General features: G+C 54.1%; 1 protein-coding gene across 2 annotated transcripts; it reads right to left on the reverse strand.

Annotated features, from left to right (window-relative positions):
* Positions 1 to 4,609: 4,609 nt before the first annotated feature.
* On the reverse strand, positions 4,610 to 8,501 carry MVB12A (multivesicular body subunit 12A). Of its 2 annotated transcripts, XM_004761028.3 has the most exons (9): positions 8,319 to 8,501; positions 8,129 to 8,227; positions 7,902 to 7,998; positions 6,503 to 6,629; positions 6,049 to 6,168; positions 5,867 to 5,973; positions 5,574 to 5,635; positions 5,183 to 5,239; positions 4,610 to 4,983 (listed from the first exon to the last, which is right to left on the reverse strand). In XM_004761028.3, exons 1-9 carry the CDS (start codon positions 8,406 to 8,408, stop codon positions 4,921 to 4,923), a joined length of 822 nt encoding a protein of 273 aa, XP_004761085.1. In that variant the 5' UTR covers positions 8,409 to 8,501; the 3' UTR covers positions 4,610 to 4,920. The 2 variants fall into 2 exon arrangements, with proteins under 2 accessions (XP_004761085.1, XP_012916189.1); XM_013060735.2 differs by lacking the exon at positions 5,574 to 5,635.
* Between the last annotated feature and the right edge of the window lie 9,057 nt (positions 8,502 to 17,558).

Below are 17,558 nucleotides of genomic sequence, written 5' to 3' on the forward strand. Positions count from 1 at the left end.
GGCTCAGTGGGTTAAAGCCTCTGCCTTTGGCTCGGGTCATGATCCTGGGGTCCTGGGATTGAGCCCTGCATCAGGCTCTCTGCTCAGCGGGGAGCCTGCTTCCTCCTCTCTCTCTGCCTACTTGTGATCTCTGTCTGCCCAATGAATAAATAAAATCTTAAAAAAAAAAATGACACGCATTTATTATCTGACAGTTTCTGGAGATTAGGAATCTGGGGCATGACTCAACTGAGACCTCCCCTTCAGACTGCAATCTGGGTTCAACAGGGGTGGGATCTGCTTCCAAGCTCACTTTGGGGTTGTTGGCAGGGGTCCATCCATTCCCTCCAAGCTGCGGAAGTAAGGGCCTTGGTTCCTTTCTGGCTGTTGGTAAGAGGCTGCCCTCAGTCCCATCATACATCTTTATATCTTTATAAGCCAGTCTGCTTTAGCAAAACCAGCAAGAGAGTCTGCAACCAGATGGAAGCCACTGGCTTAGAACCTAATCATGGAAGTGACACCTATCCACCTTGCTATGTTCGGTTGGTTAGAAGTGAGTTGCTAGGTCCAGCCCTACCCAAGGGAGGGGATTATAAGGGTCTGAACACGGGGACACCATGGTCTTTGGGAACCATCTCAGAAACTACCTAATGTCTCGTAAATTCTCGTCAGGCTCTGCCCGAAGACAATTAAAAAGGGCAGGGGTCTGAGCAAGATGAGAAAGGGGTGTTTTCCATACAGCACAAATCAGCTGTTTTCAGTTAGGATCTCTAAGCCGCCAAGACTGCAGAACAGCTAAGGAACTCAAACTCTGGCGAGACCAACGGCCAAAATTAACGCAATTGCGATGCCAAGTGTTGGTGAAGACACAGAGTCGCTGAAACTCATTCACTGGGGGCGGGAGCGTAAACTGATACAACAGCCTTGGGAGTCTGCGTGGCTACAACTCTGAGAGCGGAACACAGGCCTCGCCTACCACCCACGATCTCCACTCGGGGCATTTACACAACAGGAGTGGGTGCGCGTTCCTCAAAAGACATGGGCAACAGTACCCAGGGTGGTTTTGTTTAGTGGTCGCAGATGGAAGACAATCCAGGTGTTTATCAGCAGGGGAGCAGGGGAACAGACTGGCACATCCATGCAATGGACTCAGTAATGAAGAAAAAGGAATGACTCATACAGGCGACACCCTAGATAAATGTCAGAGAGGGAAGACTGAACAGAATTAGCCAGACTCAGAAGAGAACTCAGGAGGGCATTACACTTCTATCAAGTTCAAGAGCCGGTAGGATGACTGATGAGGTAGAACCCTGAAGGGGGCTTGAAGGCGGGTGGCAAAGGGACGTTTGAATCTGTCCCAGGTGGGTGCTCTGATGGGGTGGAGAGAGCAGTAGGGGCCACAGCTGGGCTCAGCAACATTTGAATACAGGAAGCACGGGTTTTGCACTAGCAGAGGCCGCTGGGGTTGCATCCCTCCTGCACCTGCTTGGACTTTGCACTCCAGAAACCATTCAGCTGGGCAGAACTTTTGGAGCTGGGAAGTGTTTCTGCATGTCAGTAGAGCCGTGGAGGGATGAGTGCGTTCTCCCTCAGAGCTGCACTGAGGTAAGGCCCATTGAGATTCCCATTATAAAGATGAAGAAACTGAGGTATGGAGAGGCTAAGCCACAGCTCAGCGTCACCAGCAAGTGAGCAGGGGAGGTGGGACCTCATCTCGCCCTATGTCACCTGTCTCAGGTGGGAGCAAGCCAAAGGCAGGAGGGATAAAGCTTTGGCCCCCTCCTCTGTAGCCCAAGCTGGTGTAAACTCAGCCACAGGAGTCAGGGTTGATGTGGCCCAAGATAGAAGTGCACGAGTAGGCTCCAAGGTGACCCTCACGCACTTCCCAATGCTGTCCTCGGGCCCCAGGGGGCTCAGAGGGTTGGGATTTTGCTGGGTCATCGGCCTAGCAATACCAGCAAGTCCAGTCAGATCCAGGGCCAGGACGGCTCATCTGGGGGCCCCTGGTCACCCACGGATGCCCTGGAAAGTGATCCAGAGCTGGTTTCAGGGTGGCCAAGAGGGTGACCAGGGAGAACAAACAGTCTTTGCTTCTCGGCCAGATCAGATTCCAGGGCTGGCGCCAGAGCTGCCTGGGCGGGACCAACAGGCGCCCAGAGAGCTGAGAGGTGGGGAGATGTCTCAGCACCGAAGGCCTAGTTTTCCCGAGGCAGCTGAGCTATACGGGGGAGGGAGCATATTTTCAGTTTCCCCTTGCCCCCCTGTCCAGGACAGCTTGCTGTCTCTCCCCTCAGATGTCCAGGACAGAACCATTCTGCTTCCCTCTGACTCCAGACCAGGACAGGACACAAGTGGCTGAATGGATGGTACACCCCTGCGGGGGACCAAGTGGGGCGAGTTCTGGCCGGTGATCTGTGACCAGAGCTCTGACGCGGCACTTCTAATCCAGGGTATCTCACTGACAGGGCAAGAGCTTCCTGAGTCTGGCCATGCTGTCACAGCAGAGAAGGGGCAGCCCCTTTGGGCGGGTCTCAGAGCCTGTGACCAGCAGTCTGTTGCTGCCCCACCATCGGCACCCAGTACAAAAGAGAAAGAAGCCTTAGCCTTTCTAAGCCACAGAGATACGGGGATGTTCCTGACATCAGCAGAACCTGGGCCACTCTGATGCTGCGGGGACCTAGGGCGGACAGAGCGGGAAAGGAAGAAATGCGGGGGTGCGGGAGAAAAGTGGTGTGAGCCCTGGATCATTCATTCACACATTGGCCCACCCCATTATGCGCAGATCCCGGTGTTTGTTGGGTTCCGCGGGCCGAGACTGATTTGCCACCTTCAAGCCAAAGCTTGTAGCCCTTCGTGGTCACTCAGGGACACGCTACAGAGCAGGGTTCCGGAAATGTGAATCACCGAGGGACACGGCCCCCGTTGAAGTGTGACGCCATCTCACATCAGCTTGGACTGTGCACAAGCGACCTTTCTATGGTCCATCTAGTGGCATTTTCCACATTTTTGCATGGCAGTTTTGCTATTTAAAAAGGGTTCCGGGGGCACCTAGGTGGCTCAATGGGTTAAGCCTCTGCCTTCCGCTCAGGTCATAATCTCGGGGTCCTGGGATCGAGCCCCGCATCGGGTTCTCTGCTCAGCAGGGAGCCTGCTTCCCCCCCTCTCTCTGCCTGCCTCTCTGCCTACTTGTGACCTCTGTCAAATAAATAAAATCTTTTTTTTAAAAAAAGGTCTCCAGGGGTACCTGGGTGGCTCAGTCAATTGAGCAGCTGCCTTTGGCCTGGGTCATGGTCTCAGGGTCCTGGAATAGAGCACCAAGCTGGGCTCTCCACTCAGCAGGGAGTCTGCTTCTCCATCTCCCTCTGCCCCCCTCCCCCACTGGTACTCTCTCTCTCTCTCTCTCTCAAGTAAATAAATAAAATCTAAAAAAAAAAGAAAAGAAGAAAAAAGTCTCCAAGCACAGTGCTTAGTGCTGTCTAGTGTCCCCAAATGCAAGAAGGCGGGAATGTGCCTCCTGGAGAAAATGTGTGTTTGCAGAGCTTTGTTCAGGCTTGAGTTTAGAGCACGGCCGGCTGGAAGTTCAATATTAACCAGTCAGCCGTATGTATTAAATAAGGTGTCTTGAAACACACCAAAGTCACGTACTGATTGTTCAACAAAAAGGTGACTAAAGGCTTGTAGGAACCTACCTCTGTATTCGCTGTGGAATCCAGTATGCCCTAAGTCAGCGTTCACTGCAATGTTTCAGAACGGAACCACCGCGAATAAGAACTGACTGAATGGATCCACCGCAGAGAAGAGCAAAAAGATACACAGAGGAGCCTGAAGACGTAGGCTCTGGGCTCAAATCTCAACTGCGGGGGCGCCTGAGTGACTTGGTTGGTGAAGCGTATGCCTTCGGCTCAGGTCAGGATCTCAGGGTCCTGGGCTGGAGCCCTGCGTCCGGCTCTCTGCTCAGTGGGGAGCCTGCTTGCCCCTTTGCCCCTGCTCCTGCTTGCTCTCTCGCACTCTCTCTCTTGAATAAAATCGTTTTTTTTTTTTTTAAAGATTTTATTTATTTATTTGTCAGAGAGAGATCACAAGTAGGCCAACAGGCAGGCAGAGGGAGCAGGTTCCCTGCTGAGCAAGGAGCCCGATGTGGGACTCGATCCCAGGACACTGGGATCATGACCACAGCTGAAGGCAGCCACTTAACCAACTGAGCCACCCAGGCGCCCCTCGAATAAAATCTTTTAAAAAAAGAACATCTCAGCTGTGACTTCAGCTGCTCTGGCCTCAGTTTCCCTATCTGTAAGATGCCAAAACTAGGGCTTCCTATCAGGGTGTGGGAACACCAAATGAGACACTGCACATCAGGTGTTGGGGATCTGACCCCCTCCCCATGATCCAAACGCTCCTGCTACGTGCAGTGTCGGAGGGGCAGACCAAGGCTTCTCTGATCTACAGGCCCACTCAGTCGCTTGCTAAGCCTGTTCCCTGCCTCTGCGGAATATTCTGGCCGTGGCAGTGGAGCTGCTGCCTCTCCTCGATTTTGCTTACTGGGTGGGCACCTGCCCTGTCTTGTGCTGGGTGCGCATGGCAAAGACGGTGAGCCACAGAGGACCAGCAGCCAGAATCAGGACTCCAGACGGTGGGCACAGGGTAGTGTTTATTGCCAGGAGGACGCCCGCGTGGCCTCCAGGCACCAGAGAGTTTTGACACAAATGACTTGAAGGCACTGGTTTCCGTCCAGCCCCCACACCTGCCCTGCAGGGCCCAGGGGGCGAGAGACCCCATCACCAAGCAGACCGGTCTTGCTCCTTCTCCAGGGCTGTGGCTCCCCTGGGTGGCTGAGGTCTAGAACGCCTTGCCCTGCCAAGGTTCCCAAGAGGCTGTGGGGCAGGATGGCGGCCGGTCCCAGGGTGGCGGGTGAGGGGGCTCTGTCCCGGGGCTGACCGAGAGCTACGAGACGCTGGGGGGCAGGCGTGCGGCTGCAGTCTTCTCTACCACGAAGCCATAGTTATACTGGGGGGCAGCAGAGCAGGGGGAAAGGGAAAACAGAGTGAGTGAGGGGGGCATAGTGGTGCCTGAGGAATGGTGAGGGGGTGAAGACAATTAGGGCTTAGCGAGCTCCAGCTCTCAGGAGATGGGGTGTGGCTGGGGCAAACTGGGGTACCAGGAAGGCGGGGGTCCCCTAGCACCCCATCCTGGGCCCCACACCCACCTCCTCTTCAATATCCGCCAGCGACTTGATTGTCAGATCAGCAAAGGCAGAGAAGGCCTGGTGGGCAGACATGGGTCAGTCTTGCGGGAGGGACCCTAACCTCCTGGAAACCCAATCCCTCATCCTCAAGGAGGGCCGCCCCCCAGTATTTGCCTGAACATCCCCTCATCCTTCCTGCCACAGCCTCCTGCCGCCAGCATCCAGCTGTCCCGCCTGATTCCCCATTCTGGGACTACGACCCTCTGGCTTCCAGCCTCCTCCAACCCAGGAACACGGGCCTCTGTGCTGGGCCACTGGGTACACAGATGACACTCTTTCCCTCCCTGCATCCTGAACCCTTAGGAAGGCAACTGGCAGGCGCAGACCCAGGAGCCCCCCAGCAGAGACTCACCAGGGGGCCACAGCTCTTGCCCTCAAACCGGGGGTGCAGGGTGAAGGGAACACCATCCATGGCTGAGGAAGGCAGGTAAGCGTAGGGGCTGAGACACAAGGCGGGTGCGGCCTGCCTGCGGTCCACCCCCAGCCGGAGAGGCCCTTTCCTAAGCCCCAGGCTCTCTGCCGTCTTTGCAAAAAACTGGGGAGGCCCAAGCCGGCTTCCAACCCTGACCCCACCCCCTCCTGGCCAGCCCACCTCGAGCCAGTCTTACCCCGCCCCAGGGCCTCGGTTTCTTGCATGGCGCTCACCTGAGATGCCATAGAGGTTGGAGGCCTCGTAGATGGAGTCGCTCCGCCGCAGCGTAGATGCCCGAGAGCCTAACCTGGACAGGGTCCGCTCTGGAAAGCCATCCTTACTGACGGGGGCAGGACAGCACAGGTCAGCCATAATTCCCCCCATGGCCACCCCATCCCCAAGCCTGAGGACTCACCTGGGTTGGGCAGGTGGGTCCAGGGAGAGGCCCCGCATGTCCTGGCTGAGAGCTCGGGGCTTGGGCACCGGCCTTGGGGCCTTGGCCTTCCTGCACCAAATGGCAAAGCCCCCCATGTCCCTAGAAGGAGAGAGAAGTAGGGAGAGGTCCTGGCCCAAGAGGATGACCCCAGACCTTTGGGGGATTTGCCTTCTGTCTTAGCCCACACCCTGAGCAACATTCCAAATTAATATTGCTGCGTCTGAGCACGTACTGTGAGCTTCAGACTCATCAACGCACCCCTCACAAGAACCCTACAAGACTGATACAAATTAGCCCAGATTTAACCTGTGGAAACTGAGGCACAGGGAAGTGACGGAAGGCACAGGAAGCCTCAGGCAGAGTCCCTGAGGGTCAGCAGGGCAGATACGGGAGCTGGAGAGCAAAGGAGGCCAGAGGCCGGGGGTGGCCGTACCCTACTCGCAGGTATCCAGGCACCGTCTTGGTCTTCCCGCTCAGCCGGACATCGAACACAGCCATGTCTGCAGCCCCCAGGGGCACGAGCTTCACACACATGCGTTTCTTCTTGGACACAGAGGCCTCTGGGAGTGGGGGGCGGGTGGCAAGGGTGTGAGAAGAGGGAAGAAGCAGTGAAGGGGGTCCAAAGATGGCTCCAGGATGACGCTCGCCAGGGCACTGTTTAAAGCAGCTCCCTGGAGAGCTTTAGGTCAACGGTTCAATCATGAATGGTATAGCCAAAGGAGGGGACTCCATGTAGCTCTAGGAGCTGGTGACATGGAGAAGCATTCATGGGATGACCATGGGCACCTACAGCAAGGGTGGACAGCTATGAACTCAGACAGAACTGAATGCCTATCCTGGCCTGCAAACCTCACTTTTCCTTCGTCCTCTAATCCAGGGGTCTGCAAACCCTAGCCTATGAGCCAAAAGACGTCCAAAATTTGTTTTCACAGGGCTTATGAGCTAAGAATGGTTTTCATGTTTTTTTTTTTTTTTAAAGATTTTATTTATTTATTTGACAGAAATCACAAGTGGGCAGAGAGAGAGAGAGGAGGAAGCAGGCTCCCTGCTGAGCAGAGAGAGCCCGATGTGGGACTCGATCCCGGGACCCCGGGATCATGACCTGAGCCGAAGGCAGCGGCTTAACCCACGGAGCCACCCAGGCGCCCCTGGTTTTCATGTTTTTAAAGGATTGTGGGGGGTGGGGGGAGCAGGGAGGCAACAGCACTACCTGGCCTGCAAAGCCTAAAACATCTACTATCTCCATCTGAACAGAAAAACTTTGCCAACTCCAATATCCATAGAAACATCCTGAGAGTTAAATACACGTGACAAGTCACAGCGAGAGGCAGGGGGAGCCAGGTGGTTGGAAAGCAGCAGAGGGTCAGGCCTGGGAGGACAGCTCCGGCTATAGGAGCCAGAGGAGAGGGGTGGGGAGAGGTAACCAAAGACCTGGGGGAGAACCAAGTATTAGCTAGCGGGAAGAGTCCTGGAAGGGTGCTCCAGGCAGAGGAAACCGTGTGCAAAAGCCTGGAAAGGAAAAGGCTTGGCAATGACCCGTGGTGCGGCTTGGCTACGGTGTAAGATGCAGCAGAAACAGTAATGAAACGGGTCACAACTCTTGGTCTAGGTCAGAGGCTGTGCCAACCACACATTTTTACGCAGGGCAGGGCATGCGGCCCCGCCCCAGAACAGGGCTCAACTCCACAGCCAGCCCTGTCATCACCCAGTGCGCGGTCGTGGCTCGGAAAACAAGCACCTGTCCAGTCGTCCCTCCACCCCTCCCTGGTCCTACCCACGGGGACCCGAACGCGGCCCTCCATCCCACCCCCAGCCTCGGACGCGGGCCTCACTGGAGTCCAGGGGGTCGCAGACCGGGGAAAAGCCCGGTGGGAGGGGGCTCTTGTCCACCAGGACCTGGATATCGGCCACCACATTCTCCTGCGGATTCTGAGGGGGAGGAAGGGGAGGACACAGCGACAGTCACTCTGCAGCGGGGACAGCGCGCCTGGCGTAGGGCCCCGCAAGAGGACGGGGGAGTGGGCGTACCCGGGGGATGCCGAAGGACGGCGCCCCTTACCTCTAGGCTGCCCAAAGAACTGAGGCACAGAAAATAGCCAGATTTCTGCGCGAAGCTCTTGCCGAAGCTGGCGGGCGTCCCTTCTACGGTGCAGGAGATCTACGTCGGGGACCGGAGTCAGCATCAGGCTCCTACCCCGACGCGGCCGCCTCTGCCCCCAACTAATCCCCGGGCCCCCGACGTAGCTCACCGCACTGAATCCCCGCGGGGGAGGCGCCGAGGCCGTCGACCAGGCCAGGCCAGTCAGCGGCGCCGTGTCGGTCCCGGGTCCTGAATCCATCCTCTCAGACAAGAGCCGAAGCCCGGGACGGCTTCGCAACTCCGAGCGGCAGAACCGCCGCGGAGTTCGGTAAGAGTCTGAACTACAAATCCCAGACTACCGTAAGGAAGGCGGGGTCAAAAGAGCCGATTGCGCGTGCCCGGAAGACAGCTGGCCAATCGCATGGGAAAGTGCTGCCACGTCCCCGTGCGTCGCGCAGGAGCGCCCGTGAGCGACGTTTACGGAAAATTGCGTTGCTTCCTTCTCTCTCCTAGCGACTTCCGCCAGAAGTATCCCCGCTCTGCGCCAGAAGTCTTGGCTTACCCTAAACCAGAACTACGCTCCCCAGAAACCCTTGCGGCATCACCCTCTCCCGACGCACGCACGGGCTTTTAGCGGAGAAATGTAAAAAAAAGCAATTCTAGTTCTAGAAAGTCTTCCTAAAGTAAACTTTCATGGGTTATGCAGCGATTACTTTAAATAACAAAAAATACGGACCACCATGAGCCAATAAATTTTGTGTAACTTGCAGACTTGTTCATGTTACCGGGGGAGGGGGGGGGCGCGTTGTGTGAATGGAGGTCTCGGTTCTTGAATTTCCCACGAAAGATTTATCCGAGGATCTGCGCTGGAGTGAAGACAGCCAAGAGCAAGGTAGCAAGCACAAAGCAGTTTGTTGAGAACCGCACACTCGACGTGGGAGAGCGGGCAGGTTCAGGGATCGCAGCTGACCTGAGGCTAGGGGTGTCTTTTTTCCTTTTATGTTTAGGAGCACAGTTACGGTGGTCTGCCATTGAGGTTTCCAACTAAGGGATTCCTCCTACCGGTTCGGAAGGGGAGTTTTTGACTCTACAGGGTCTTGCCGGAAGTGTCGTGGCCATCTTCCCCCACAGTGGGGTAGGAGGTGGGGGTCAAAGCCACAATGTAAATATATTGTAATGAGCCCAGGCAGTCACCCTGAAGCACAGATTGGAGAGGAGACCACAGGTTCTGCACCCGTGGTTCTTGGTCGATTAGCCTGCGCCCACAAAGCCACAAAGACAGCCCCCAGGCTGCTAGTGTGTGACCTATTTGTCGCCACCCTTGCCCCCAGCTCAGGTCTAATAGCTGCCAGTGGTTGAAGGGGGCAGGGAATCAAAAGGGTTCTTAGTGACATGTGAAAAGTATAGGACATTCAAATATCAATGGCTATAAGATGCCCCAGGACACCTGAGTGGCTCAGTGTTAAGTGTCTGCCTTCAGCTCAGGTCCTGATCCCAGGGTCCTGGGATCCAGCGGGTGGGGCTCCCTGCTCCGCAGAGAGCCTGCTTCTCCCTCTGCCTCCTGCGCGCCCTGCTTGTGCTCTCCCTCTCTCTCTCTCTCTCTCTCTCTGACAAATAAATAAAATCTTTAAAAAAAAAAAGGGGGGGGGGGAGGAAAGAAAGAAAAGAAAAAGAAACAAACATCCTGGAAAAGATGAACCAAAAAGAGAAGGGGGTTTCAGTTAGCATGGAGGTGGCCTGCTTGGTGGCTGTCCGGCTACAATGGAGGCAGATGCCACAGCAGCATTCTAAGCACATGCAAGACAAAACACAAATTGAGGGGTGCCTGGGTGGCTAGGTGGGTTAAGCCTCTGCCTTTGGCTCAGGTCGTGATCCCAGGATCCTGGGATCGAGCCCCACATCGGACTCTATGCTCAGCAAGGAGCCTGCTTCCTCCTCTCTCTCTGCCTTTCTCTCTGCCCACTTGGGATCTGTCTGTCAAATAAATAAAATCTTAAACACACACACACACACAAATTGAAATAATGACTTCCAAAATAAGTAACCGTTTTTTTCCACCAGGACTCCCATGATCCAAACTGCTTATTTATTAAGTCCCTTAGGCCGTGGGTGGGATCTCTCAGGACATTCACTGTGTCCTCCTGTGCTTTAATTAAGATGATACATTAGCAGACTCATCAGGTATGAACTTGGATAATGGGACAGGCGCTTCCATGCAAGGCGGTCATAAATCCGAGTCCATTCTAATTTGGCAGACAGCTTTTCTCATTACAGATATTTCAGGGTTTAGTAGGACAGGTTTTGTTAGTTATCATTTAAGGCTTTACAGAGTGAATTTAGTAAGGGCGTCTCTGCGCACTATAACTTCCTCCAGGCCAATGGAGGGAACAAACATGGTGGCTCAGCGATCATACCAGTGGAAAACGTGCCCATCTGACCTCGAGGAGAGGGAGACGGTCAACTTTTGTTACTACAGAGCAGATTGCTGGGAGAACCCAGAGTTAACTGGCCCAACGACCCAGGTGGAAGCCAAGCCAAAGATTTGAGCCACACCATCATTAGGACCCATTTGGATTTACATTACAGTAACATCCATCCCATATCCCTGGTGTACCTGGGTTGGTTCCATTTAGAGTGTTTTGTTTTGTTTTGTTTTGTTTTGTTTTCTGTTCCCCACATTGAGGTACATGCGTCCTCTACTATCTGTAATCCAGGGAAAGCCACATGAACCCATCCCAAACCGGAGTGAAGCCACCTATGGCTCTGATAGTGGTATTTTAGGATCCTTTGGATGGGCTGCCTGTTTTATTCAATCAAAAGAAAAAGAATACCCAGTGCCCAATGTTTTGTTTTGTTTTTTAAGATTTTATTTATTTATTTGACAGAGAGAGACATGGCGAGAGAGGGACCACAAGCAGGAGGGAGTGTGAGAGGGAGAAGCAGGCGTCCCACTGAGCAGGGAGCCTGATGTGAGGCTCAATCCTAGGACCCTAGGATCATGACCTGAGCTGAAAGCAGACACCCAACGACTGAGCCATCTGGGTGCCTCCCCCCATGCCCAATGTTATTGAGAGATGTGCCACAGGCCAGATTTCTGGATCAGTATTGGTAACATCCGCTGAATTAGGAGCACCTGTCCTAGCTTATGCTTCCTTAATGTACTGCTTGTGTGCCTTCTGCTCTGCTCCCTGGAGGAGTGGTACCCACAGCAATCCTGACAAGCTAAAGAGGGACAGCTGCCCGAATCCCCACAGGTGTGGACTGACTCCTTTGCCAGGCACACAAGTGGGTCCTCAGTAGAAAGGTAGTTCCCTTGGGTGCCCATCCCATGACTGGACACCCTCTGGGGCAGCTGAAGTCTAAGGCCAAAAAGATAGCTATGTAGTAGAAACTTGTACGGGGAAGTCTTGTTAATGTGGCTGCCACTTTAGGAACCTGGCTGGGCTGTACGTACCAGGACTGACCTGTTGGCCGGGGGAGAGGTGAAGAGACAGGACGAGGGGCAGGACAGGCTCAGGATCTGTGTGTTCTCCCCTCTTTCTGGGGTGTGGGGTCCATTCCAGGTTTAGTGGGATTCCACAGATCGGGCTTAATAGCAGGACAACAGGATCCCAGTGGAGACTGAAGATTGAAGTAACTCACGCAGCGCAGGGGGACATCCCATTGTCAGTTCCAGTAGATAACGCCTCTCCCCGGCGGGATGGGGCTTAGTGTCCTCAACAGCACAGCACGCTGGTTGCAGCGAAAATCAGGGCCATCGCTGTCTCCGGAGACTCCCAACAGCTTTGCGGGATTGGGAGCCTTGCCAGGGGACCCCAGGCTGGCAGATGGGGTGGTGGGTTGATCATTCCAATGCCTTAAGCCTGCAACAGTCCCTTTGTCCATCCTGCCAAGCTGGCTTTGGCTTTACCTGTTAGCAATTTAACCTGCTGCTTTAATAGTCCATTCTTCCTTTCTCCCAGATGTGCTGCTCATGGCTGAGTGGGGAGATGGAGCCTCCATTCCCTGTTCTTCTGCCCGGTCTTGCACATTATGACCTTAAAACGTGACCCCAATCACTGTCCACTTGATGAGGATTTCCATACATCATACTCAGCGTCTCTAATCCCTTAATGGAGGCAGCCTGCTTTGCACCTCGGTGACAGGGGAAAGCTTGGGTTGGGCCAGATACATGGACCTCACAAACCAAACCATAGTTAGAGCCCTTGCTCAGGGGTGCCTCAGTGGCTCAGTCAGTACAGCGTGTGACTCTGGATCTCAGGGTCGTGAGTTCAAGTCCCACTCTGGGTGTGGAGATGACTTAATAAATGAACTTAAAAAGTCAGCGGGAAAGGGACAACAAAATAAACTTGGCAATGCCTTACTGGTTGGGAACCCTGACAACTCCTTTGGCAGTTACCTGGGGTGTTGTTCTAGAACATAGAGTACATGGTATTCCATTAACCAAGTCACTGGATTTCAAGGGCAATCCTTGGCAATACACCGTCCCGCCCTGGTGCCATAGCGGCTACTCTTCCTATGTACCCAGTCTGTGGTATCTGCTGAAAGAATGGTGGCCAGGCCTCCTCCCTGGGCTGGGGCATCAGCTCTCTGAATTTTGGGAGCCCGGTGTGGGGGTTTAGCACGTGGAAGATAATGAGGATGCCTCTGTCTCCTGCAGGTGAACGCAGATGTTCTCCCACATACCCCGACCCCACAAAGGCTTGTTCATGATCGCCCACCTCTAAGCTTTCCTTGTCTAAGCCCTGGGGTTCATCCTTTTAAAACAGCCCAACTATCAGTGCAAAGGGTTAACCCAGCTTCTGAGTGATAAGCCAAACCAGCTCTGAGCTGAACCCACTGGAGGCTGTGGTTTGTTCCTTTTTCCGTCCAGATGGTGTCAGTGTGAAACTGCCTAACGATGGTAGCTCACGTGGGTAGGCTACCCAGACTAGAACATTCTGCGCGCCAGGCATCAGCGGAAAAGTGCCCCTCGCTCCCTGTGGGCCACGAAGGCTCCCCACAGGAATAGGGGCAGGGATCCTGGAGGCTCTAGCTCCTCCGTGTGGCCTACCAGCACCTCCTTTCTAGATGCTGTGGGCTGGTAGGTAGGGTACCCCATTGCTAGAAGTCAGCATGCCTTAGTCAAAGTGGGAGTTCAAACCAGGGCAGAGGTGAGTCAATGGGACAGGCTCTCAACGCACCCCTTGCCCCGGCAGAGAAGTTCTTACCAGGATATGCCCTCCCTTCGTGAGCGGCTCAACCTGCATGGCGGTGCCTGGGTCTTGAGTTTGCCACAGGTTCACCGCACATCCTCTCACCTACAGATGTCCCAGCGAAGTCTGCAGAGCGTCCCTGAACAGAGACCGGTCTTTACGTGTCGGCATCATGTCATTGGTGTAATGGACCCATTTTACGGATGTGGGGAGGGAGGATGGGGGCCAGCCTTGGGCTACCATCCATCCCGTGACATACGTTGAAGCTGGCGAGTAGCCTTGGGAAGCAGTTGAGAGGCCCACTGGGGTCCCTCCCACATGAAGGCAAATTGAGCTTGCGTCTAGTGGCCAGGGGTGTATTGGAAAAGGCATTTGCCAAGTCCTGCTCAGCATGATACACTCCTAGGGCCATGGGCAAGGTATGCGAGATGGTGGCAGTGTTGAGCACAGCCCTGTGGTTGGGGGACCACAATTTGTTCAAGTCTCAGCCATCCGCCAGGAGCCATCTGTTTTCTCTACTGGCCATACTGAGCTGTTGAAAGCACCAGAGGCAAGGTGTCCCATACCAACTTGGTGCGGTGCTTGATTCATCCCTCCTCTTTCTTTAGGCCCCCTGGGCAATTATAACACCATTACCCCTCTTTCATGTCAATGGCTGGCCTCCAGAATTCACCTTTAGAGGTTTGCAGACTTTGGCCTCATAGGATGTCTGTGCCCAGCATGTTCTCTGGTACTGGAGAAGGAAAACCCTCCAATTCTCCATATTATTGGGGTACCTGGGCAGCTCAGTTGGTTAAGCATCTGCCTTCAGCTCAGGGTATGTCCCCAGGGTCCTGGGATCCTGCCCCATATCAGGGTCCCCTGCTCAGAGCGGAGCCTGCTGCTCCCTCTCCTCCCTGTTCCTGATCTCTCTCACTCTCCCTGTCCCTCTCTCTCCAGTAAATAAAATCTTTACAAAGAAGAATTTGCTGTACCTTTTCTATCGATTTCCAGGGCCGCGTCCTCAGGGGGTCCTCCTCATTGGGCCAAGCCTCCCTGCAGGCTGGAAGAATCCGCTCTATAAGGCAGCGAGTACCTTGAGGCCCCTGCAGGTGCTCTCAGAGGCTGGGGTGTGTGCTGGTGCTGCTCATTTTCTTGGCCTCCTGCCCAGGAAGAGAAACTCCATCGTCTGGATCCCATAGGGCACTGCACTTGCCTGGATAATTTCCCTGGCCTTTTGCTGGGACTTGGCCCCCATATCGATAAGCTCAGCGGGAACAGATTCTCTTATCTTGTGCATTTCCAGAACGGGGGAGCTGCCCCCGTTCTGGAAGGAAAGAAAGGAAGGAAGGGGGCGCCTGGGTGGCTCAGTGGGTTAAGCAGCTGCCTTCGGCTCAGGTCATGATCTTAGGGTCCTGGGATCGAGTCCTGCATGAGGCTCTCTGCTCGGCAGGGAACCTGCTTCCTCTTCTCTCTCTCTCTGTCTGCCTCTCTGCCTACTTGTGATCTCTGTCAAATAAATAAATAAAATCTTTAAAAAAAAAAAAAAAAGGAAGGAAGGAAGCTGTCTCCAGGTATCTCCTGGGGACAGAACCGCCTCTGAGTAAGAACCCTCTCGCCAGCGCCTTCTTACAAGCCTGGAGATGACCTCTGTCACCCACCCAGGGCCATGCACTACTGAAAACATCTCAAGAGTAAGACATTACACAACAAGGCGTTTGGTCAACACAATGAAATGCGTGTGTAGTTTAACAACAAGAAAGAGATAAAAGACCTGAGTGAAGGGAGCAGGATTGTGGGTGACATTTTGAACTTTAAGAAGTTTCTTTGGCATCCCTACATGATCCTCTCAAGATTAACCACAAAAGGAAAAAGAGCGTGTGCTCTTCTGGTCCTGCTCCAGATGTAGGCTGAGGTGTGGCTGTGCCCTCTGACTTCCTTCCCCCAGGTCACCCCACCGACCAGGGGAGGAGAGTGACTTCCGGTGGAGACACCCGATGGAGCCCATCTCAGCCAGCTGATCCAGGTCAACACCACGGTGAAACGCCACGCTGATGGCATGTGCCCTGGACCCCGTGTGCTGGGCAGGCCGCTTCACCTCTGCGGTCCTCCCCCAAAACCTGTCACCCCCAGTCCAACCTTGAAAAAACACCAGACAAGTCACAGCTGGGCAATTTCCCACAACACACCTGACCAGTTCTCCTCAACACTGCCCAGGTTATCAACAGCAAGAAAGTCCAAGAAACTGTCTCAACCCAGAAGGGCCTAAGGAGATGTGACAACCAAAAGTAACGCCGGGTCCTGTGTCATAAAAAGGACATTAAGAGGGACGACTGGGTGGCTCAGTTGGTTAAGCAGCTGCCTTCGGCTCAGGTCATGATCCCAGTGTCCTGGGATCAAGTCCCACATCGGGCTCCTTGCTTGGCAGGGAGCCTGCTTCTCCCTCTGCCTCTGCCTGCCACTCTGTCTGCCTGTGCTTGTTCTCGCTTCTCTCTCTATGACAAATAAATAAAATAAAAAATCTTAAAAAAAAAAAAAGGGACATTAAGAAAAACTGATGGGGGCGCCTGGGTGGCTCAGTGGCTTAAAGCCTCTGCCTTCAGCTCGGGTCATGGTCTTGGGGTCCTGGGATTGGGCCCCGCATCAGGCTCTCTGTTTAGCAGGAAGCCTGCTTTCCCCTCTCTCTCTGCCTACTTGTGATGTCTCTCTCTCTGTCAAATAAATAAATAAATAAATATAATATTTGGAAAAAAAAAAAAGAAAGAAAAAGAAAAACTGACGTGGGTGCCTGAGTGGCTCAGTGGGTTAAAGCCTCTGCCGTCGGCTCAGGTCATGATCCCAGGGTTCTGGGATCGAATCCCACATGCGGCTGTCTGCACAGCAGGGAGTCTGCGTCTCCCTTTGCCTCTGCCCCACTCCTTGCTTGTGCTCACTCTTGCTCAAATAAATAAGTAAAATCTTACAGAAAAACTTTTTGTTTGCAGGGCTGGGACTAGAGCGAGGTTGAGTAAGGCACTCTCTGCAGTGGCAGAATTTTGGCGCGCACCGGTTTCATTTTTATCATCCCCATTCTACAGCTCCAGAAACCAAGGCTTAGAGGAAACTTCTCATCCAGGTCCTACAAGAGGGAGGGCTATTCGTACACAGCCTTGGCCTCTGACCTGCAACTGCGGGCCCAAACAGACCCCAAAGTTTGAAGGCCAAAGTTTGAAGGGCGAAGTCAGCTTTGCTGACAGTCTTGTGTTTGCCCCTGGGATCCTGGCTAGGGAGGGAGGGCCCTTCTCTAGGGACACACAGTCTCCCCCCACCCCCCCGCCTCTTCAGCACGGGCATCCCTCATCCCTTGTACTTTGGGGGCTGAGTGGTTTTTGTGGGGACTTCTAGGCGGAGCATGTCCAACTGGGTGCCTAGAGATGCTTCTCCAGGCCTTCTGGGAGGCCTGGGCCTTGGCTATGGCCCTGCCCACCCGAGGTCCAGCTCACCACAAACCCTAGAAATGGCCGACCCAACGGAACGTAGGTTGGAGTCTGGGCTGTGGGGGCCCTGGAGCTGAAGAAGCCACAGGACACATACATGACAACCTTCCAGCTGTCCCAGGCAGCCGGTGGGAGCCTCTGGTCAGACTAATGTCCAGCAGGAAGCTCTGGCTCCCTTGGCCACTGAAATGCCCAAATTCCGGGACCCCCAAAGACGACCACCAGAGTCCAGAGTCAAAGCCAAACAGCAAGGATCATTTATTACGAGTTCAAACCCGGACCTCCGCGCACTCTTTACCAGTGACACTAAGAGGTCCCGTGCTCAGGATCACAACACCTTTTATACACTATTTTTGGGGAGGCAGGGACTTAGCATACATCAAAGTATCTTGTAACAAATCGCCACATACCGCAGGAAAATCATAAAGCAACTCTATAATATGACCGGTGCGCTACAGAGCGGGAAAAGGCTGGGAACAGATTATTGGTTAGGTCAAAGGGCTGTCTTTCTTCAAACTGCTTGGTTGGCACGGCTAGGGTATGTGTCACCTCAGGATTGGCCGGGGTCTCCCTGCCAAGCCGCGGGGTGCCAGATGGTTATGATCTCTTGCACCCAGAGCCGGGTAGAGGGGTCCGGGAGCAGTCATTCTGTCAGGTTCAATTCTGGGTGGAGGATGTGCGGTTACAGAGTGTCTAGAAAGTCTGCTGGTATTTTTCCCTCTCCTCATGGGTTAGCAAGCGAAGGTACAGAAGCAGAAA

This window comes from Mustela putorius, unplaced genomic scaffold (genome assembly GCF_011764305.1).
Source record: "Mustela putorius furo isolate JIRA1106 unplaced genomic scaffold, ASM1176430v1.1 tig00000095_pilon_pilon_pilon, whole genome shotgun sequence".
Classification (NCBI taxonomy): Eukaryota; Metazoa; Chordata; class Mammalia; order Carnivora; family Mustelidae; genus Mustela; species Mustela putorius.

Excerpts from the sequence above, each read along its gene's own strand:
- MVB12A (XM_004761028.3), bottom strand. The coding sequence starts at position 8,408 with ATGGATTCAGGACCCGGGACCGACACGGCGCCGCTGACTGGCCTGGCC. Across the intron at positions 5,636-5,866 it reads CAACCTCTATGGCATCTCAG|CCATGGATGGTGTTCCCTTC; the intron begins GTGAGCGCCATG and ends TGCCTTCCTCAG. Across the intron at positions 5,240-5,573 it reads GCAAGAGCTGTGGCCCCCTG|GCCTTCTCTGCCTTTGCTGA; the intron begins GTGAGTCTCTGC and ends TCTGCCCACCAG.